General features: G+C 46.1%; 1 protein-coding gene across 1 annotated transcript in view; it reads right to left on the reverse strand.

The window, feature by feature from the left end:
- EML6 (EMAP like 6) overlaps positions 1-23,127 on the reverse strand; it is a 374,873-nt gene that overhangs the window by 230,882 nt on the left and 120,864 nt on the right. Inside the window, exons 6-7 of the mRNA XM_039531367.1 lie at positions 21,926-22,111; positions 18,942-19,077 (exon numbers count right to left, since the gene is read on the reverse strand). Of these exons, the coding sequence (XP_039387301.1) occupies positions 18,942-19,077; positions 21,926-22,111 (322 nt within the window). The remainder of the gene's footprint in view (positions 1-18,941; positions 19,078-21,925; positions 22,112-23,127) is intronic.

Consider the following 23,127-nt stretch of genomic DNA (forward strand, 5'->3'; position numbering starts at 1 on the left):
TTGATAGCATTTTCTGTTTGGTTGCCTGCTTTAGTAAATTATCAAAAAATCAGTAACTTCTGTAGTGGGATGAAGTATGGGGGGATGAAATGAATGAATGAAAAATCAAATTGTCATGTTAAAATCCATGACAAAGTCAAGTCCAGCTACAGATTTTATAATAAAAGAATACTTGAATAAAATATTGGTGGAAAATTGCTCGTCAATAAAATTCCCACTATGAATAAAATATATGTATTAGCATTTTGTTGTCCCCTTGCAAGGGATAAAAGAATGTTCATGCCTTCTGTCTTGCCAACAACAACAAAAAAATCAGAAGATGACTTAGTTTGTACCTTTCTGTAAGGGTACGTCTACACTACAAGACTATTTCGAATTAACTTAATTCGAATTTGTGGAATCGACCTTATGAAGTCGAATTTGTGTATCCACACTAAGGACACTAATTCGACTTTGTGAGTCCACAGTAACGGGGCCAGCGTCTACTTTGGAAGTGGTGCACTGTGGGAAGCTATCCCACAGTTCCCGCACTCGCCGCTGCCCATTGGAATTCTGGGATTTCCCCCCAATGCATGCTGGGGGGGGAAATGTGTCGAGGGTGGTTTTGGGTAACTGTCATCATTGAACCGTCAATCACGCCCTCCCTCCCTCCCTCCCTGAAAGCGCCTGCGGGCAATCTGTTCGTGCACTTTTCTGCTCAGTGACAGCGCGGGCGCCACAGCACTTTGAGCACGGATCCTGCTGCAGTTATGGCCGTTGTCAACTTCTCGCACCTTATCGTCCACCTCTTCCACAGTCAGCTGCTGAGAAATTGGTCTACTTTTCAATGGTGCTGCGAGCACTGCTGGACCATGGGGGACGTTTTACCAACGTCAACGTCGGGTGGCCAGGCAAAGTTAATGGCGTGCATGTTTTCAGGAACTCTGGTCTGTTTAGACGCCTGCAGGAAGGTAGTTTCTTCCCGGACCACAAAATAACTCTTGGGGATGTGCAGATGCCTATAGTGATCGTCGGGGACCCAGCCTACCCGCTAATGCCCTGGCTCGTGAAGCTCTGTGCAGGCGCCTTGCACAGCGACAAGGAACTCTTCAAGTACCAGCGAGCAGTGAGCAGCGTGACCTGTGACTGTTCAGTTTCTTTACAGAGAAGCTGAACCTGCCCCTGTTTCTTTACCATGTGACTGTTGACTAGCATCTGCAGTTACATACCCCGCCCACCCTGCTTCCCCAACTTCCAACACACGTTTAAAAATAAAATACATGTCCCACTGTAACTTTACAAAGGTTTCTTTATTGATGACTTTGCGTTACAGGGTTGAAACTGGGACACGGACTGTGCTGGGTACGGTGTGCAGTGATGTAAAGACCGCCTGTAAACTCGAGGAATGACAGGCTCCTGCTCCCAGAGCGGTCTGCAGTGCCGGACTGGATGTTTCAACGGAGCCTGCCATCCCTCCTTTTTGGGATTCTGTGTGCGGGGGCTATGTGGCCTTTTGGCGGGGGAGAACGGATACAGATTCCTCTGCTGCGTGGCTCTGTGGTCCAGGACAGGGACCGTTGCATGAGATCTGTAACTCCCTTCCCCCGCTACAAAGTCACATACCACCCCACCCACACAGAACCTGCAAACCACCTCCCATACCGACCAGGGTGCGTACTGACTGCAGTGTGTGTGACGTGCTGCTGATCCTGCCCCCATGTCTGTACCCTGGTAAAGGTGATTGTCCTGTCAAATTACCAACCCCCTTCCCCCCCTTCAAACACAGTCTCCTCTAAAAGAACATGACAGAAACAGTAATTAACAGAAAAGTATTTTTTATTATCAACTAGACAGTTAGGGGATGAAACTGGGATGGGGGCTTGGGTGAGGCGGGAAGGAAAGGACTTCTCAAAATTTAGGGTATGAGAGCTTTTGGGTACTTGAGCACTCTGCTGGGGTGCAGTGACAGTTTACACGGCCTCTGGCGCCCCTCCTTCTGGTTATTTTGGGTGAGGGGGGTATGGGACTTTGTGGCGGGGGAGGGCGGTTGCAGATACACTGCAGGGGGGCTCTGTCCTCCTGCCTGAGGTCCTGCAGAACATGCACAAGGCGCAGGAGCATGTCCGTTTGCTCCCTCATTAGTCCAAGCAGCGTTTGAGTCGCCTGCTTGTCTTCCTCACGCCACCTCTCCTCCCGTTCGCTGTGTGAGCGCTGGTACAGAGAGAGGGTCTCCCTCCACTGGCTCTGCTGGTCTGCCTCGTATCGGGAGCACCCCATAAGTTCAGCAAACATCTCGTCCCGTGTCTTTTTCTTTCACCGCCTAATCTTTGCCAGCCTCTGTGAGGGGGATGCTGTGGCAGGTCTGGAGACAGTCGAAGCTGTGTGATCGGAAAAAGGGAGTGAATTCCTTGCAAAGATAAATTTTTGCGAACAATGAACACAGTGTAGTCTGTCTCTGTGAATTCTGGGTTGAGATCCCAGTGCCTGATGGGGCAAAAACCATTTCCGCGGGTGGTTCTGGGTAAATGTCGTCAGTCATCCCTTCCTCCGGGAAAGCTACAGCAGACAATCATTTCAAGCCCGTTTTCCCTGGATTGCCCTGGCAGACGCCACAGCGTGGAAACCATGGAGCCTGTTTTGCCTTTTGTGCCTGTCACCGTATGTGTACTAGATGCCGCTGACAGAGGCGGTCAAGCAGCGCTACACAGCAGCATGCTCTTGCTTTTGCATGACAGCAGAGATGGTTACCAGCCATACTGTACCATCTACCATACCATAAATTGGTAATAAGATGGGCATGGCTACCAGTCCTTTTGCACTGCACCATTTGCTGCTGTCATAAGTGCCCCTGGCTGCTCTTAGCCAGGGGTGCAAAAGCCAAAATTGGGAATGACTCCCAGAGTCAATCCCTCCTTTTTGGTATCTAAAAATAGAATCAGTCCTGCCTAGAATATGGGCAAGTGTACTAGAGAACCAGTGTATCAGAGAGCACAGCTGCTCTGTGTCAGATCCTGCATAGATTATGAGCTGTATGCTATTCACAGGGGGTGCTCCTGCAACAACCCCACCTGTTCATTCCATTCTTCCCCAGCCTTCCTGGGCTACCATAGCATTGTCCCCCCACTTGTGTGATGAAGTAATACAGAATGCAGGAATAAGACACAGTGACTTGTTAGTGAGAAATGAGTGGAAGGCAGCCTCCAGTTGCTATGATAGTCCAGATAGGACATTAAGGAGTGTGGAGGAGAGGAGCCCAGCATCCTGCTGCTAGTCCAGGGGCAATTGAATCTTTTCTTTACACATGAAGGGTGGGGGCTGATGAAGCTCAGCCCCCTGTTGCTATGACGACGATGGTTATCAGCCATACTGTACCATCTACCAGGAAAAATTAGGGCCAGGCGCCCTTGATCGACCTCACGGATGCTAGTATACATGGTTACCAGTCCTTTTGCACTGCCCCATGTGCCAATAGGCTGATGATGACGATGGATATCAGTCATATTGCACCATCAGCCACCCATGGCTGGGGGGGGAGTGAGGATGTCGGTGTTCAGTGCTGCAGCATCCCGTCTATCTTCAGCATTCAGTAAAGATACGGTGACATGTAAAAGCATCAACAGAGGATTGTTTTCCCTTTCACTTTGGGGGGGGGGTGCGTAAATTGCCGAGCTATGCCCTGACCCACCGCGGACACTGTGTTTTACCGTAGAAGCATTTGGATCTCAGCCAAGAATGCAAATGCTTTTCGGAGACAGCAGGAACTGTGGGATACCTTGCGTCCTCAGTCCCCCCTCCCTCCATGAGCGTCCATTTGATTCTTTGGCTTTCCGTTACGCTCGTCACGCAGCAGCGTGCTGAGTCTGTGCTATGCCGTCTGTCCGGAGTTTTTTGAAAAATACTTTGGACCAGGCGTAACATTACAGTAATTCCCCTAATTAGATGCAGGAGTCTCCGAGCGAGATCACCCTGAGGACGGTCACTGAAGGAGATAGAGAGCGCATGCTGCGTGAAAGCCAGCACAAACCAGGGCCCTATGCAGCCGTGCTCGGGGAGGCAATGCTCCCTGAGTACCTCATGAAAGCCTGGCATGGAAAAGTGTGCTACCATGGAGCACCCAATAAGGCAGCTCTCCCCAAGAACCTCCTGTGGAGGCTTTTCGATTACCTCCAGGAGAGCTTCGTGGAGATCTCCCAGGAGGATTTCTGTTCTATCCCCATATATAGAGAGACCTCCTTTACACATACTTCAGATTCCTGTTATATTAAGAATAAAAGTTTACATGGTTAAAGCACTTACCGACTGCTCCTTCCCCTGATTCAGGGTCCGGGTTAACGGCCGGGGACAGTTGGTGGGGGATCTCCGTGACGGTGATGAAGACATCCTGGCTGTCAGGGAAACCAGCGTTGTAAGCGCTGTCGCCTGCCTCGTCCTCCACAAACGCTTCCTCATCTTCCCCGTCGGCGAACATCGCCGAGGAACTAGCCGTCGACACTGTCCCATCGTCAGAGTCCATGGTCACTGGTGGGGCAGTGGTGGCAGGCTCCGTAGCGTCCGTTTGCCGCTTTGATTTTTTGGTAGCCTTGTCTGGGGTCCTTGATTTTCACGCGGCAATGCATTGCATCCCGGCTGTATCCTCTGTCTCTCATGGCTTTGGAGACCTTCTCATAGGTCTTTGCATTCCGTTTTTTGGAGCGCAGCTCCGAAAGCACAGACTCCTCGCCACACACACCGATCAGATCCAAGAGTTCCCGGTCAGTCTATGCTCGGTCCCTCTTTCTATTCAGAGATTACATGAACTCCTCTGCTGGAGAGCTCTTCATCGCTGCCGGTGCTGCTAAGCTCGCCCCGATGTCCAACCACGAAATGAGATTCTAACTGTCCAGACAGGAAAAGGAATTCAAATTTTCCCGGGACTTTTCCTGTGTGGCTGGTCAGAGCATCCAAGCTCGGACTGCTGTCCAGAGCGTCAACAGAGTGGTGCAGTGTGGGATAGCTCCCGGAGCTAGTAAGTTCGATTTGCATCCACACCTAGCCTAATTCGACACAGCCATGTCGAATTTAGCGCTACTCCCCTCGTCGGGGTGGAGTACCAAATTCGAACTAAAGAGCCCTCTAGGTCGAATTAAATGCCTTCCTGGTGTGGACGGGTGCACGGTTAATTCGAATTAACGCTGCTAAATTCAAATTAAAGTCCTAGTGTAGACCAGGCCTCAGTTATCTAGGAAATGGTTCAAGCTCAGGTCTTACAACACCCTCCTCCTGCAGGGCAGCAAATTCAGCATAGGGAATGGAGTTCTGATATTCCTTACAAATCCTCAGTAATTGCAGTAAAGCATGGGTGTGTAGACAATCTTATGACATCTACACCAATCCTGTTTTAAATTTCTTGACAGCAATCATTCCTAGTATATATTTGAAGGAAACTGTATTCTTCATCAGATGTTCTATTACAGGGGTGGGCAAACTTTTTGGGCCAAGGGCCACATCTGGGTGTGCAGGGGGTTGGGGTGCTGGAGGGAGTGCAGGGTGTGGGAGGGGATGCAGTGTGCAGGGTCGGGCTCAGGGCAAGGGACTGGGGCAGAGGAGGGGTGCAGGGTATTTGAGGGGACTCAGGGAAGGGGGTTGGGGTGCAGGAGGGTTGTGGAGTGCAGGATGGGGCTCAGGGAAGGGGTACAGGGGGGTGCAGACTGCAGCAGGGGGCTCAGGGCAGGGGGTTGGGGTGCAGGATTGGTGTGGGGTGCCGCAGGGGGCTCAAGGCAGGAGGTTGGGGTGCAGGAGGGGTGTAAGGTGCAGGAAGGGGGCTTAGGACAGGGATTTGGGGGGCAGGGGACAGGAGGGATTCGGGCTCCGGCCCAGCGCCGCTTACCTAAAGCAGCTCAGGGGTGGCAGCAGCACACACCGGGGCCAGGGCAGGCTCCCTGCATGCCTGCCCTGGCCCCACACCACGATGCTCTGGGAAGCAGCTGGAACCACATCCTTGCGCGGCCCCTGGAGGAGGGAGGGCACAGGGCTCCATGTGCTGCCCTTCCCACGCCTCCAGGTACCTGCCTCGAAACTCCCATTGGCCATGGTTCCCCATTCCCAGCCAATGGGAGCTGCAGGGGGCAGTGCCTGGAGGCAATGGCAACGCACGCAGCCCTCTGCTGCCCTCTGCGCGGGCCGCAGGAACATGGTGCCGGCCGCTTCTGAGAGTGGCGCGGGGCCTGCAGCACCACGGGGGGCAATCCCGCGGGCCGGATCCAAAGCCCTGATGGGCTGGATCTGGCCCATGGGCCGTAGTTTGACCAACCCTGTTCTATTAACACTCTGGTAGATTTAGATTTAAGTGTAAATGCTGTGCTAGTGATCAGATTGTGTATAGTGGCTGTGAAAGACTGATAATTTCCTGCAATACCTTGAATGAATTTTACTGAATTAAGTTTAACCTTACTGAATTAGGGTTAATACCTTGGGGGTGCATTGTATTAAAAATGCAATTGTGTAAGTGTTATTGTGGCATTGTATGTACCTTCTCTAGTAGGGAGGGAGGATGTCACTGTACTTCCTCCCTTATCAACCATTTGGAGCCATAGCCCTGGAGAGGTATGCATATACTAGTTCAAACTGGATTCTCCAGGGACCAAAAGACAAACTGGTTTTAAACTGGTTCATGACTTTCTTCCTGATCAAGCAAACAGATGGGACTCCTGGTCCCCAGAGGGCCCCAATCCTTAGGAAGGGCTGGAAGGACTGAGCCTACTGAGGTTCCAGAATACTGGTTGCTTTTTCTGAGCTGAAAAGTGTGATGAACTGGTGACCACAAAGGAATCTTCTTGGAAGAGGCACTGAAGGATAGAATTGTCGGGCTCAATGGGTAGATTGTCGGGCTCAACGGGTAGTGATCAACGGCTCAATGTCTAGCTGGCAGCCGGTATCAAGCGGAGTGCCCCAGGGGTCGGTCCTGGGGCCAGTTTTGTTCAACATCTTTATTAATGATCTGGGTGATGGGATGAATTGCACCCTCAGCAAGTTTGCAGATGACACTAAGCTGGGATAGAGGTAGATACGCTGGAGGGTAGGGATAGGATAGAGAGGGACCTAGACAAATTACATGATTGGGCCAAAAGAAATCTGATGAGGTTCAATAAGGACAAGTGCAGAGTCCTGCACTTCAGAAGGAAGACTCTCATGTACTGCTACAGGCTGGGGACCAAATGGCTAAACAGCAGTTGTGCAGAAAAGGACCTGGGGATTACAGTGGATGAGAATCTGGATATAAGTCAGCAGTGTGCCCTTGTTGCCAAGAAGGCCAACGGCATATTGGGCTGTATTAGTAGGAACACTGCCAGCAGATCGAGGGAATCTAGTCCCCTCTATTAAGCACAGGTGAGGCCACACCTGGAGTATTGTGTCCAGGGCCAGCTGTACTGTTTTTGCTGCCCCAAGCAGCATGCCGAATTGCCGCCGCGGATGGCAGGGGGCAGTCCATGTGCTGTTAGGGCGGCATGTGCGTTTCCGCCGTGGTGGCAATTCGCGGCTTCTGTCTTCCGGCTGAAGACAGAAGCTGCCGCCGACTTGCTGCCGTGAGCACTGAACATAGAAGCTGCCGCCGAATTGCCGCCGCGGCGGAAACACGCATGCCGCCCTAACGGCACATACTGCACCCACCATTCGCGGCAGCAATTCGGCGTGTTGGTTGGAGCAGCAAAAACACACAGACTGCCACCCCTTGCAGATTGCCACTCCAACCACCTGCTTGGAATGCTGGTGCCTGGAGCCAGCCCTGGTTGTGACTAGTTTTGGTCCCCCCACTACGGAAGGGATGTGGACAAATTGGAGAGAGTCCAGCGGAGGGCAACTAAAATGATTAGGGGGCTGGGGCACATGACTTACGAGGAGAAGCTGAGGTAACTGGGGTTATTTAGTCTGCAGAAGAGAAGAGTGAGGGGGGATTTGATAGCAGTCTTCACCTACCTGAAGGGGGGTTCCAAAGAGGAATGAGCTCGTCTGTTCTCAGTGGTGGCAGATGACAGAACAAGAAGCAATGATCTCAAGTTGCAGTGGGGGAGGTCTAGGTTGGATATTAGGAAACATTATTTTACTAGGAGGGTGGTGAAGCACTGGAATGGGTTACCTAGGGAGGTGGTGGAATCTCCATCCTTAGAGGTTTTTAAGGCTCGGCTTGACAAACCCTGGCTAGGATGATTTAATTGGTGTTGGTCCTGCTCTGAGCAGGGGATTGGACTAGATGACCTCCTGAGGTCTCTTCCAACCCTAATATTCTATGATTAAGGACTGCTCCTGTAAGAATCCATGTTAGGGTTTGAGTCAACTCTGGTAAGTTTATTAGTATGCATGTAGGTTCTTTTATAGTTATTAATATGCTTTCTCTGTAATGCTTTTTACCTTAAGAATAAAGTAGGTTTGCATAGGAAGTGCTGTTTGGTAACATATCTGTAACAATTATTACACCTGTTAACAGCAAGTGTCCTTAGTCAACCTGTCTGTGATTGGAAACACCCAGTGACACCAGGGAACTATGTGACCTGAAAATACCATGGTCAGAAGGGAGAGGGACTTGTGTCTCCACCCAAGAGAGACAACAGCTGAAGAGCTGGATGCCTGAGATTGGGTGCCTTGGCTAGACCACTGCGGGGGAAAACAGGTGCAACTGCCCTGAACTGTGACAGTGGCATTTCTACCATTGAAAAGTTTTGGTATACTGAAGGAAGGGGATAGCGGGGAGCCCAGAGGAGCCCTTTAAATGCTGGCGCCGGCCGCGCCGCCGGAGCTGCGGGCGAGATTTAAAGGGCTCCGCTGGGCTTCCTGCCACGGTGGGAAGCCCAGAGGAGCCCTTTAAATCCCACCCGCAGTTTTGACAGCCGGGCTGGGGCTGGCATTTAAAAGGCTTCTCCGGGCTCCAGGCGGCCTGGAGCTCCACGGTGGCTGGAGCCTCGGGCCCTTTAGTTCGCCCCAGGGGCTACCAGCCACCTCTGCAGCTGGGAGCCCCCTGGGTGATTTAAAGGCCCTGGGACTCCCTGCCACAGCTGGTGCCCCAGGACCTTTAAATCTTGAGGCCACGCCTCTTCCACTTAAGGCCACGCCCCCCAGACTCCGACCCTTCAGCGTAAAGCTGAAATCGCACATGTTAAATGCGCGTAAGTTGCGACAGACCTGTACTTAGTGTTAAGCACATACTTAAATGAACCAGAGCCACACAGAAGATAGCTGAAGCCATCAAAGAATTTCTAGCGTTCTGAAGAATCCCAAGACCTTGACAGGGATGTAGACTATCAGTTGACTTATATGGGGCTGCTCAACCACTTAAAGTTAAGCATGTGTTTTACTGGATCAGAGTCTATGTGCACTATCAACAAAGTGAAACAGACAAGAATCCTGATGTCTAAAGTGCTCTCTGGCAAAGCTTCAATGATCAGAATTCTAGTCAAATTAAATCCGTAGCTAGCAAACAGAATGGATCAGCAGTGGGTCACAATACAGGAACCAAAGAGAGGGCTAGAGATGGAAGAAGGGGCAAAGGAGGCAGGTGAGAGAAGCATCACATTGAAAGGACACAGTGGAGAGAGAAAACAGAAAAGAGGACATGAGAAGACAGACAACAAAGGGTATGGACAGGGAGAGGTAAGACCACAGGTTGCTTGGATTTTATGATCTGTAACCTTTTTCACGCCCTAAATTGATATTTTAGTAGTCTGTCTATTGTTAGAAAGCAGTTTTCACAGATAAATTTCTTCTTACTTAATCTAAATGATTATGCATGTGGACAGAACCCCTTTAAATTTTTCAACACAAAGCACTTTCTTCCAATAGAATAGCTGTAGCATAATTCAGTATTTACTGGTTTGCTTAAGTAAGATTTCTAGTCTTTGTCACTGCCATCTCAGTACAGAGTGACAAAATTTCTTCAGGGTTTGGAAAAACAAATTTAAAACATGAGTGGTTCAAATGCTATTTTATCTGAACCCCAAAATCTCAGGAGAGAAAGAGTTAGATAAATGTTTCTAGTTTTAGCTTATTGCTACTTGGAAGTCACTTAATTTGTTATTTACTAATAAAAAGAATTATGTTAACATTCACATTTATCTTTAAGTGGAAACTGAGCTCATTATTTCCTCTGAAAATGGAATTTTGTACTCATTTTATAAGGAGACAGTAAGAATTAGCATTGATAGTCTACATCCCTGTCATTTTGCTGTTGGTATGTAATTTTCTTCTGAACTTAGTTGCTCTCCTCTAAGTGTTCTGTATCCTTTAACATTTAACAGATGGTAGAGGTAATGGCATCAAATAAGTATATTTTAATAGCAACTCTAATACGAGTTTTCTTCCTTTTAGCAAAGGAAGCTAAATAACTTAACTTACTCCAAAATCAAAATGCATTCTTTAGACCACCTGCAGAAGAACAGTAAGATGGTCTTTGCAGATAGCACATTAGGAATAGATGACCTTTATAAATAAATTATGGCTTCTTAATGTTGTTTATTATTTTGAAACAATAATTTTCGGCAGAAAATTCTCTTAACTCAGTAAATTCAGAAACACAACAGACACCTGCCAGAAAGTTCATGGCCAGCAAGCAGAGCACAGGATAGAAATGTATTATTCCTATACTAGACTTTCCAGAATATGAAATGTGCTTCACAGGGCCACTACAAGGGGACCAAGGAGGCTGAATGTTTATGTGTATGCATTGTAATAGCCAGCAATGGCTTCTATGTACAGTTCTACATATAGGTCATTCTTACTTTTATTAGAAACAGACTGCATGAGGGGCTGTTCTCAGCCAGAATATAGTAATGCTTTACCATAGTTTTAGCATTTGGTGGTTATTCTGTTTTGTTTTGTTTTTTCTTTATGTCAGAGTTTGGCCTTATTGAATTCTCAGGACCAGATCTGTCAAAGAGGTCACGACTTGCCCATTCATCTTTTTTTTTCCTCCACAGTTTTTTAGAAAGTTTCTTGAAATTTGAGTGCTTCAGAAATTGATCATAAACTGATATAAATACTAATAGTTTCTACAGATTATTTCTGTAGAAATGGACATTAGTCATTAAAATACGGCTGCCAAAAATGCATGAAACCAGAATTGTGTCAGCAAACATACTTTGCTGTCAGGGTCCATTTGAGAGCTTTGAAGACTAAAAAGTATGCATACAGAGCTCTGAGAACTAGATGGGAACTTGGAGAACATGCTAAGGGGACTTGCTGGAGCAACCATATAGCAGTGACAGCAGGCATTTTGCTTGTCAGAAGCATGTCTAGATATACATTTTACATATAGATATACATTTTACAAGTGTCAGGATGAATGACATACCTGGTTGAAGTAAAATAAAGAAAAAATAAACAAACATACTGACCAGTTATTACAAGATACAATTTCAGAAAATAGAAAGGGTATTGACATTGATAATAATTATATGGTTTCTAAGAAAAAAAATTGTTATCCTTCTTACTGGCCTGCTGATGATTCCAATAATAATGTTAATATAGAAGGTGATTCTGAAAATGTAAATTAAGACCTGGAGGAGTATGTGACAGTTGCTTGTCCCAACAAACACCCTTAATCAAAATGGAATTGTATACCTTCCAGAAGACAAAATGGCTTCACTTTCAGAGATATTGTGTAACTATAGTGACCATTGGCCTCAACAGAAACTATGGGTGCTCAGCATCTATGCAAATCAAGGCATAAATCTATGGTTTAAAAATTAAAGGAGAGGAGTATGGCATATGGAGCTTTAATAATTGTGGCAACACTCTGTGGTTGCAGCACCTTTCAAGTGTGAAACTTTCTGAGGTGTAAAGTTTAAAAGAGTGTCAACTGGTAACAGTTGCAGTTAGAGTTGATTGAAGACTGAATCTAAGAATGAAGTTGGTCTGAATGCAGTTTGCAAAGATCATTTCACTGTGCTGAATTAGTTTGTTCTTTATTTTTTGTTCTGCACCAATTCAATTATTGTAATCAAAGTTTTAAAGGTATAATTGGTTTCCAGAGAGATAAGATATTGGGTGGAGGCATCTTGCCTCCATCAGGCAGAATGTCTCCAATAAAATTGTGGGAAACATATTTAGACACAAGAAATACTATGGTCAAAATTTTCAAAAGCAGCCTCTAATTTGTAGTGGGCCTCAATTTTTGTGTGCATACTCACCGTGCTGAGTATCCACAGCTCCATATCAGTCTAATAGGGTTTTCAGGTGCTCAACCCCCGTGAATATCAGACTCCAGTTGTCTCAAATTGGGAACCCGAAATTAAAGTTCACTTTTTAAAATGTAAAAAAAACAGGAGTACTTGTGGCACCTTAAAGACTAACAAATTTATTTTAGCATGCCAGTCCTCGCTTATAGACAGCCTCCCAACCTGAAGCAAATACTCACCAGCAACCGCACACCATACAACATAAACACTAACCCAGGAACCTATCCTTGCAATAAAGCCCGATGCCAGCTCTGTCCACATATCCATTCAAGTGACACCATCACAGGACCTAATCACATCAGACACACCATCAGGGGCTCGTACACCTGCACATCTACCAACGTGATATATGCCATCATGTGCCAGCAATGCCCCTCTGCCATGTACATTGGCCAAACCGGACAGTCTCTACGCAAAAGAATAAATGGACACAAATCTGACATCAGGAATCATAACATTCAAAAACCAGTGGGAGAACACTTCAACCTTTCTAACCACTCAGTGACAGACTTGAAGGTGACAATTTTGCAACAAAAAAACTTCAAAAACAGACTCCAAAGAGAGACTGCTGAACTTGAATTAATATGCAAACTAGATACTATTAACTGTGGTCTAAACAAAGACTGGGAATGGTTGGGTCATTATACCAATTGAATCTATTTCCCTATGTTAAGTTCTCCTCACACCTTCTATGGGCCATCTTAATTATCACTTCAAAAAGTTTTTTTTCCTCCTGCTAACGATAGCTCATCTCAATTGATTAGACTCTGCCTGTTGGTATGCATACTTCCACCTTTTCATGTTCTCTGTATGTATAAATATCTCCTGTCTGTGTGTTCCATTCTATGCATCCGAAGAAGTGAGCTTTAGCTCACGAAAGCTCATGCTAAAATAAATTTGTTAGTCTTTAAGGTGCCACAAGTACTCCTGTTTTTTTTGCGGATACAGACTAACACGGCTGCTACTCTGAAACCTTTTTAAAATGTAGATCTTAAAAAAATATGTAGTGTGTTCCCTCCATCACCAGCTTTAAACACTCCCAGATACACTGCAAAGACTGTGCTATAAACCAGCTCCTCATATCTCATCTCAAAGAAAACAGTTGCTAACCTTTCCAAATCTTGTTCTTCGAGATGTGTTGCTCATATCCATTCCATGTTAGGTGTGCGTGCATGCAGTGTGCACTGTCACTGGAGATTTTTCCCTTAGTGGTATCCATTGGGCCACCCTCTGGAGCCATGTGCTCATGGACACTGCTGGCCATGCATCTTCTCAGTTCCTTCTTGCTATTAACTCTGACACAGGGGTAGGAGGGTGGGTTGTGGAATGGACATGAGCAACACATCTCAAAGAACAACAGCTATGGAAAGGTTAGTAACTGTTTTTTCTTCATCAAGTGCCTGCTCATGTCCATTCTATGTTAGGTGACTCACAAGCAGTACGCCCCATGAGGTGGGCTTGGAGTTCATGGACATGTTGACAGCAACACCACTCTTCTGAAACTGACATCATCCCGGGCCTGTTGGTTAATGGCATAGTGAGATGTGAAGGTATGTACAGATGACCAGGTTGCGGGCCCTGTAGATATCCTGGACCTGTGTGAGGAACACTGCTGACGAAGCCTGGGCTCTTGTGGAGTGAGCAGTTAAGATGGCCAGAGGTGGGGCATTTGCCTGCTCATAGCAAGCCCGAATACAGGCAGTTATCCAGGACGAGATCCTCTGGGCTGACACATGTAGCCCTCTTATCTTTTGCACTATTGCTACAAAGAGTTGCATGGATTTGCAGAAGGGTTTAGTCTTCTCAATATAAAAGGCATGGGCATGCCTAATGTTCAATGAGTGAAGCTGCCATTCCTCAGAGTTCTTGTGAGGCTTCGGGAAGAATACTGGCAGGAAAATGGCCTGATTGTTATGGAATTGTGACACCACCTTTGGCAGGCAGGCTGGGTGAGGGCATAGTTGTACCTTGTTCTGGAAGAACACCATGTAAGGCAGTTCTGATGTAAGGGCCTTGATTTCAGAGACCCTTCTGGCAGAGATGATCGCCACCAGGAAGGCAATCTTCCAAGAGAGAAGCAAGCAGGGGACACGATGCTAGTGACTTGAAGGGGGGACTCATGAGTCTCAACAGAACCAGGTTTAAGTCCCATGGGAGGACAGGCTTGCAGACCTGAGGATAGAGCCTCTCCAGCCCCTTGAGAAACTGTACCCTCATCTCATGGGAGAACACTGACCTGCTGTTCACTGTGGGTGGAAGGCTGAGATAACTGCTAAGTGCACACTGATAGACACAAGGGCCAGGCTCTACTGCTTTAAGTGGAGCAAGTAGTCCAAGATAGACTGCAGGGAAGATTGAGACAGAGAGGGAGCTCATTAAGATGCCCATGTCAAGAAGCATTTCTACTTGGCTGGGGGGAAGGATAGCTCAGTGGTTTGAGCATTGGCCTGCTAAACTCAGGGTTGTGAGGTCAATCCTTAAAGGGGCCATCTAGGGCAAAATCAGTACTTGGTCCTGCTAGTGAAGGTAGAGGACTGGACTTGATGACCTTTCAAGGTCCCTTCCAGTTCTATGAGATAGGTATATCTCCATTTATTTAGGTAGGTAGCCCTGGTGGATAGCTTTCTGCTACCTAGCAAGACCTGCTGGACCTGCTCCAAGCAAGCCTGTTCCTCTGGGTTCAGCTGTGGAGTATCCATTAAATTAGGTGCAACAAGATGAGGTTTGGGTGAAGCAACCAACCGTGGTTTTGTGAAATTAGGTCTGGATGTAGTAGGAGCAAGACTTGAGATGCTACTGACAGATCTAGGGGCATACCAGACCAGTGTTGGCATGGCTATGCCAGGGCTATAAGAATAACTTTCACCTTGTCCTGTTTAACTTTTAGGAAGAACTTGTGAGTCAGAGGAATTGGGGAAAGGTGTAGAATAGGAGATCTGACCATGGGAAAAAGAGAGTTGGAGAAGGAGCCTGAGCTGTGCCCATGCAGTGAGCAAAACTGATGGCATTTCCTGTGGTAGCAAACAGGTCCACTTGGGGAAGCCCCCACCTTTGTAATATGAACCTGGCAACCTCTTGGTGAAGGGACCACTCATGGTGAGAGGAAAAGGATCTGCTGAAGTGATCCACCATTACATTTCAGGCTCCCAGGAGATGTGACGCCTCAAGATGAATGGAGTGCTTTGTGCAGAAGTTCCATAGATGGATGGCCTCCTGACACAGGGCCAAAGATAGGGCCCCCTCCCGGCTTGTTGATATAGAACATGGTCACAGTATTCTCTGTCAGGACTTGCACCACCTGACCTGAGAGCTAGGGAAGTAACACTTGGCAAGCTAAGCGTACTGCCTTGAGCTCCCTGACATTTATGTTCAGGGACTTCTTCTTGGGCCCTGAGGCCCCAAGTCCTGAAATTGTTGAGGTGGGCTCCCCATCCCAGTTCTAATGCATCCAAGATTAAAGCTACTGATGGTTGAGGGATAACAAAGGGCACCCCCATCATTACCGATCTTGGGTCTTTCCACCATTCCAGGGAGGTGAAGACTAGGGGAGAAACCACAGAATCTAAATGTTGTCTGCTCAAGGAATATACTGATGTTAACCACATCTGGAGGGGACAGAAGTGCAGTCTTGCGTGTTGAACCATGTTAGTACATGCCACCATGTGCCCCAGTAGCTTGCGGCAAACCTGAGCTGTCATAATTGGGTGGACCATGACATTGGATATCAGGTCCAACATGGTCTGGAATCAGGCCTCTGGCAGGAAGGCCCTGTCTTGGGTTGAGTTGAGCACTGCCCCAATAAATTCTATTCCCTGAGCCAGGCTAAGAGTTGATTTCCATTCGTTTATCAGCAGGCCTAGCTCTTGGAAGGTGGCTTGGACTGTGCTAATGCTGTTCTGAACTTGAGCCTGTGACCGACCTTTGATCAGCCATCATCAAGGTATGGGTAGATGCCTCACCGTCTGAGGAAGGCTGCTAGTACCACCATACACTTCATGATAACCCAGGGGGCCGCCGATAGGCCGAGGGGAAGAGCGGTGAATTAGTAGTGGTGCTGACCCACAACAAACTTGAGAAATCTTCTGTTGCCACAGAAGATAGAAATGTGAAAGTATCCATCCTTTAAGTCAAGGGCAGCATACCAGTCTCTGGGATCCAGGGAGGTATCTGTTGAGGCCATGCCGGTCCAGAATGGGCTGGAGGCCACCTTTGGCCTTTGGGATTAGGAAATATCGGACGTAAAACCCCTTTCCTCTCAAGTCTTGTGGAACCTCCTCCACAGCCCCCATTTGTAGGAGGTATTGCACCTCCTGGACAAGGAGTTGCTCATGAGAAGGGTCCCTGAAAAGGCATGGGAAGGGGGTTGTGGGAGGGAGGGGATAAAAACTGAAGGGTATAGCCAATTGTCACTGTACTTAGAGCCCTACAGTCCAATGTATGACTATGCTGGGCTGAAGTGAGACAGATAGTCCAAAAATAAAAGGGGAGATGGATCTGAAGGGGTGACGATATAGCGCCCTCTGGCATACTTTTAAAAGGCCTGCTTGAACCCCCCAGAGTACCTCTGAGATCCCGACAGGGAGGTTGAGATAGACAGGAGTGGTTGGTGCCGATTATAACCTCTCCCTTTTCTTCTGTGGGCTCTTGTCTTGGAGACACCTAGAAACAAGGAGGTTGCTGGGGTCCAAAGTGCTTCCTGGAAACTGATGGAGCATAAAGGCCTAAGAATCATAGGGTGGCCCTTCAGTCCACCAGGCTGTGAAATCTCATGACTGTCTGCTCTGAAAATAGAGAGGAGCCCTTGAAGGAGAGGTCCTGAATGGACTGGAGGAAGCCACAAGGACTGGAGCCAAGAATGCCTCATGGTGACAATAGAGGCCATTATTCCAGCTGCCAAGTCAGCTGCATCCAGAGCTGCCTGGAGAGAGGTCCTGGCCATATTCTTTCCCTTTTCCAAGAGGGCAGTGAACTCCTGCCTTGAATCTTGGGGCAGGGAGTCTTTAAATTTAGCCAGGGAGTCCCACAGATTATAATCCTATCTCGCTAGCAAAGCTTGCTGGTTAGAGATACGTAGTTGAAGGCTACCTGTCAAATAAACCTTTCTTCTGAAAAGGTCCAGTTTCTTCACCTCTTTTTGTTTAGGGGTAGCGCTCAACTGGCCCTGCCTGTCCCTCTCGTTTACTGCAGACACAACCAGGGACACTGGGGGAGGCGGGGGGGCAAGTACAAGTATTCACACCCACTCGCTGGCACATAATACTTCTTCTCTGTCCAAACTGAGGTGAGGCGCAAAGAAGGAGGAGTTTGCCACAGGGCCTTGACCAGCCCCATCACAGCCTCATTGATGGGTAAGGCCACGTTGGCTGGAGCTGCTGCAGCTAGGATATTACTAAGGCTGTGTGATGTCTCTTTAAGATCCTCAATTTCCAGACCCATATTTGCAGCAATCCACTTCAAAAGGTTCCAATGGGCCCTGAAATCATTCTGTGGAAGAAGACACCTGGTCCCACGACAGCCTCATCTGGAGAGGGTAAGCAGGAGGCTTGCACCAGAGGATGGGCTCCCTCTTCTTCCTCAGCCCCAATGACATCCACTGGAGCCAGCTCCTGAACATCGGTACTGGGGTCAGGTCCAGTGCTGACTGAGAAGGACAGCCTGTCTCTTGGAAACCACTGAGTAGGAGCAATGAGAGGGAGGACCCGGTGCCGGGGGAAAACCCCAGGGGTTCCAGTAAGACCACTGCATTGGCCAGTGACCCGCTTGGTGCCAGAGGAGCACTCCGCACTCACACCAAAGTGCTCAGCAACAAATTGTAGTGGCTCTGCTCTGATCTGAGGGCAGCTTCCATGAGGATAGCCTTCAGCCTAATGTCTGTCCTTTTTAGTGTGGGATTTGAAGTCCCGACAGATCTGGCAGTTATCCTTCAGATGAGTTTCCCCCAAGCACTTCAAGCAGCTGGAGTGTGGGTCACTCACAAGCATAGGTTTGCCACAGGATGCACAAGGTTTGAAGCCTGGGGACTGAGGCATGCCTGGCCCATGGTGCAAAGGAGTCCCTCAACGACAGGAGCTAATTATGTACATTAATTCTAATTTCAAAAACTATATACACTAAACTATGATAACTAAGAATGAAGTGTTAGAGTCCAAAAAACACTGGGAAGAAAATCTTGCTGAAGCAAAAAGGGTCATTCCAGCAACATTCATGGGTGGTAAGAAGGAACTGAGAGGGTGCATAGCCAGTAGTGCCCCTTATACCAGCACACGAGTGCACAGCTCCAGCAGGCACTAGAGCTGGCCCAACAGATACCACTAAGGGAAAAATCTCCGGTAACGGTACGCAGGGTGGGCACATACCTAACATGGAATGGAAATGAACAAGCACTCACAGAAAAATATTGAATATTAAGAGTCATAATGACTGTTTTCCCCTCTCTTCCCCCCTCTTGTGCTCAGAAAGCATGAGTAACCTCACTCTCACACTTTTGTGATGAGTGTACCTTTGTAGATCATGTTCTGAACTTTCACAGCATGGAAAAAAGATGACAAAACACCCTTCTATTTTTACTATGGAATATGAGAACTGCTCAAAGATATTAAAAAACATTGTCAAACAAAATAATTGTTTAAAAATCTGTATATATCCAGTCTGGTAAAATTCATAAGGCATTATGCACAGGCATTAAAACTTTATATTGTATTAAAATGTAACATCCATTATCCAAATATATCAAAATCCACTGACAAATAATCGTATTACCTTTGTATCCTTGTTCAGTCTCCCTGAGATCAATTTTAGTTATTGGCTTGAAATCAGTGTCCCATAACCGAATACAACCATCTCTCCCACCAGTGGCAAAACCTTCTTCACAAGCATACATACTAAAAATTCCAGCCTGTTAATCAATAGTATAATAGTTTTGAAAGTTGATAACAATTTAAACATAAAAACAAATCCAAGTGTGTTTGAGTATGCTCTTGTTAAAGGCCAAACTGTTAAGAACTGTTAGATGATACTGTTTAAAAGACAAGATGCTCTCCACTCAGAAAACAAACCAAACACACAGGTGACAGTTTATTTCAAGTGCCCTCTTACCAATCCATTGATTGTGAATTATAATGGAACTTTTGTATAAATGTCATACACATAGCGTACATATAAATTAAATTTAATGAATGTTGTTTCAAAAGAGTATTAAGTAAACGATGGGACACTGACAATAAATTGTCACCCAGAATAAACAAAAACAAGCAAACAATTGACACAAATATTCTTACAGGTGAAGAGATGGCTCAGACAATGTTTCATGAATTCAGTTCAGACATCATTTGGAATCTGATATAAACTGAAAGAGTGTGAATTTCATTTTTTGTTGGCACAAAAAGTATCTACTGTAGTTTGAATTGTTTTTTCACTTTTAAAAAAGGCAAAATTTATGGATTACCATGTTGTTCTACAGTGAAATATTTTTACAGTACTTGTTAGAATGCTTACTAATGTATCACCCACCTTGTCTCTAGTGTAATATCTTTTATTGGACCAACTTCTGTTGGTGAGACAGACAAGCTTTCAAACTTACATAGAGGTCTTCATGAGGTTTGGGAAACTTAAATCAGAGTGTCACAACTAAGTACAAGATGGAACAGGTTGTTTAGCATAAATAGTTAACACATATTTCAAGGGATCATTCAAGATGAAGTGGCCATTAGTAGGTTATAGATTATTGTAATAAGCCATAAATCCAGTGTCTCTATTTAGCACATGATTTTTAGTGTCTAGCAAACAGGGCCGGCTCCAGACCCCAGCGCGCCAAGCGCGCGCTTGGGGCGGCGTCCCGCGGGAGGGCGGCAGGCGGCTCCGGCGGACCTCCCGCAGGCATGCCTGCGGATGGTCCGCTGGTCCCGCGGCGCCGGTGGACTTCCCACAGACGTGCCTGCGGAGGGGCCGCTGGTCCCGTGGCTCCGGTGGAGCATCCGCAGGCATGCCTGCGGGAGGTCCACCGGAGCCACGGGACCAGTGGACCCTCCGCAGGCACATCTGCGAGAGGTCCACCGGAGCCGCGGGACCAGTGGACCCTCCGCAGGCACATCTGCGAGAGGTCCACTGGCGCCGCGGGACCGGCAACTGGCAGAGCGCCCCCCGCGGCGTGCCGCCCTGCTTGGGGCGGCGGAAATCCTAGAGCCGCCCCTGCTAGCAAAGTTATGAATTTAAGCTTCCAGACTCATCTTTTGAAAGTGTTATGCAGGTTTCCTTTGAGGATGAGGACTGATAGGTCAAATATAAAGCGATTGCTTTGTGAAAAGTGTTCACCCACGGGTGAAATGATGTTTTTGTCTTTTATCATTTTTCTGTGCAAGTTCACCCACATAGTTGTTATTGGAGTATTTAGTGCACTAAATGAGATACACTACATGTTGTGATAGGCATGTGTAGAGCCCATGAATCTTGAAAGGTGTGTTGTGGGATTTTTTTTTTATCATTGTAGTAGTGGAAGATATATCTGCAAGTTTTGCATCTGTTGTTCTGGCAGGGTCTGGTGCCCCTTTGAGTTGTTATGTCCTGGTCTGTGGGGAGCTTGTGTATGATGAGGAGGTTGGAAAGGCTGGGAGGTTATTTGAAGGCCAGAAGAGTGGGTTCAGGAAAGATTTATTTCTGGGTGGGGTCCCCATCAAATATGGGTTGTAGGTGTTTGATAATATGGGTTCCAGTGATGGGTGGTAGGTGACAACTAGGGGTGTGTGCTCGGGGTTGGGGGGAGGAGTATTTCTGTATTGAACCAGGTTCCCCTGGGGTATTTGGGTAGCCCATTCCATGATGGAACTCTATTTTTGAATATTACTGTGATTCTTCATACAATGTCAGCAAAGCTGTGTTTTTCTTAGGCTCATAACTACTGAGGCTCAGCAACAACTGTATAACGAAATTGTTGTTTCTACCAAGGTTCAAGAAATATGCTATAAGAGCTACCCAGGGGATCTATAACACTGCTCTAAGGAAACAATCCCTATCCACATGTTACAAAAGGTAACACGAACATATGTAATCTAATTAAGGTACTAAAGTTGAATGTTTAGGAATATGAAATAAACATTTACAGTAGTAAAATATGCCTCTGCTATTTTTTAGCTCCAATGTTCATCTACACTGAATAGATTGAGATTTTTGTTTGCTTCAAATTACATTTTTAGTATTTAATGAGAGTTTTTTAAATAATGTCCATGTTATGTGAGCAAGCCAAAGAGGAACTCCACTGTAAAGCAGATTTGCTCATGTTCTTATTGCCTTGATTAATGAGAAAAACACATAAGATGCTTGTTATGCTTAAGATCTCATTTTTATGAAAAACCTTGGTATGGAATATTGGGAATCCTATTTTAAATAAGACTAGCGCATTAGAATATATGTTTATACAATTAGTCTATTCAGAACTGAAGCCACTTTAAAATCTGTCAAGATGATACCTTACATTTAAGTCTGTTCAGTGAAAGCAGTGTCAAAACTACACACAAACAAACAAACAACAGCAGCATTCTGTCAGTAGAACAAAATACTGTAGCTAACACTTAAATACCTACATAATCAGAGTATAAAGTGAACAATTCATAAAGTCTTACTGAACACTATACATTCTGTTATGATTTGACACAGATTATAATCTATTGAAATATCAAAGATCCATTACAGTTCTTCAATTCAGTGAACAAGGTTAATTTTCATAAATTAGAATTAAAAACACAACTTACACTATGAGCTCCTTGAATTGTGCGGACTAAGTTTAGCCCTTTCCAAACATAGACGTCTCCATTTAAAGCACCAGAGTACGTGACATCTTCTTTTGCACATGCTAAGCAAAGGATAGTTTGGAGATCTCCTGTTTTGCCAAATATTCCTCTTTTTGCTGTCAGTGCATTTCCACACAACGTCCAAAACTATTAAATGTAAATGATACATGAAGAGAAGTCTCTGCAGCATTTTTGGTTTTGACATCAGTCTGCAGATCTTACAGACATATCTCCGTATTGTTCAGTAACTGAGCTAGACACTCTTGCCTCTTAACTGACTGTTCCATCATGCTACAAATAATTTATAAAGAATGGAAAACTACCACAGTAGATCTGAAGATCACATATACAATGTGATAGTTCAGTTTTTTGTGTGTGTATGTATGAAACTGAAAAATAACTCATGGTGTTTTATTATTATTACCCTCATTCTTCTAATAACCTCACCCTCACTTTGTCGCCTTTTCATGCATGATATGTGATAGAATGGAATCTTCTTAAACAAGGGACCTGTCTTATTTGTTTGCAGAGCTCCATACATACCTATGGGCTGTAGAAATAAAAAATAAATAAAACTAAAGACCAAGTCCTGAGATCTTCTCTTATTACTTATTCATGTAAAATTCCCATCCAGTTTGCCTGATTAAGGATCGGTAAGACTCTCAGAATTTGGCCCAACAGTAGTATGTGCTGATAGGAAGTCATGAAAGACAAAACGATGAGCCATTTATAACCATTAGATTGTAATCTGAGACAAATTAAGAACATGCTTTGGGCATTTATAACAAAATTCAGATCTTGACATGAACTTCCTTAGAGTTGAAATTGTTTGGATCAAGGATTTTGGTTTGGGGCCCACCTCCAATTTCCATATCTTTTTAACATAGGCCTAATTACAGGTGTGGAAGGGGAACATTTTCCACACAGCTTTCAAACTTGGGGAACACTATACTCCCCACCGTAATTTTTGGTTCGCTGTAGAGGGAAAAAAGGGAGGCAGAAAATTATACCTAGCTTAAGACTTATTAGAACTCATAACTGCTGCCCCACTAACAACAGTTTAGCAAAATAATTCAGCAGGAGGTGGCATATCCAGTGCAGCCTCCACCCCAGCAGGGAATATTAATGTGGACACAGCAGCAAAATGAAGACAAAAACATGCA

The sequence above is a fragment of the Mauremys reevesii genome, linkage group 3, assembly GCF_016161935.1.
Source record: "Mauremys reevesii isolate NIE-2019 linkage group 3, ASM1616193v1, whole genome shotgun sequence".
In the NCBI taxonomy this organism is placed as follows: Eukaryota; Metazoa; Chordata; order Testudines; family Geoemydidae; genus Mauremys; species Mauremys reevesii.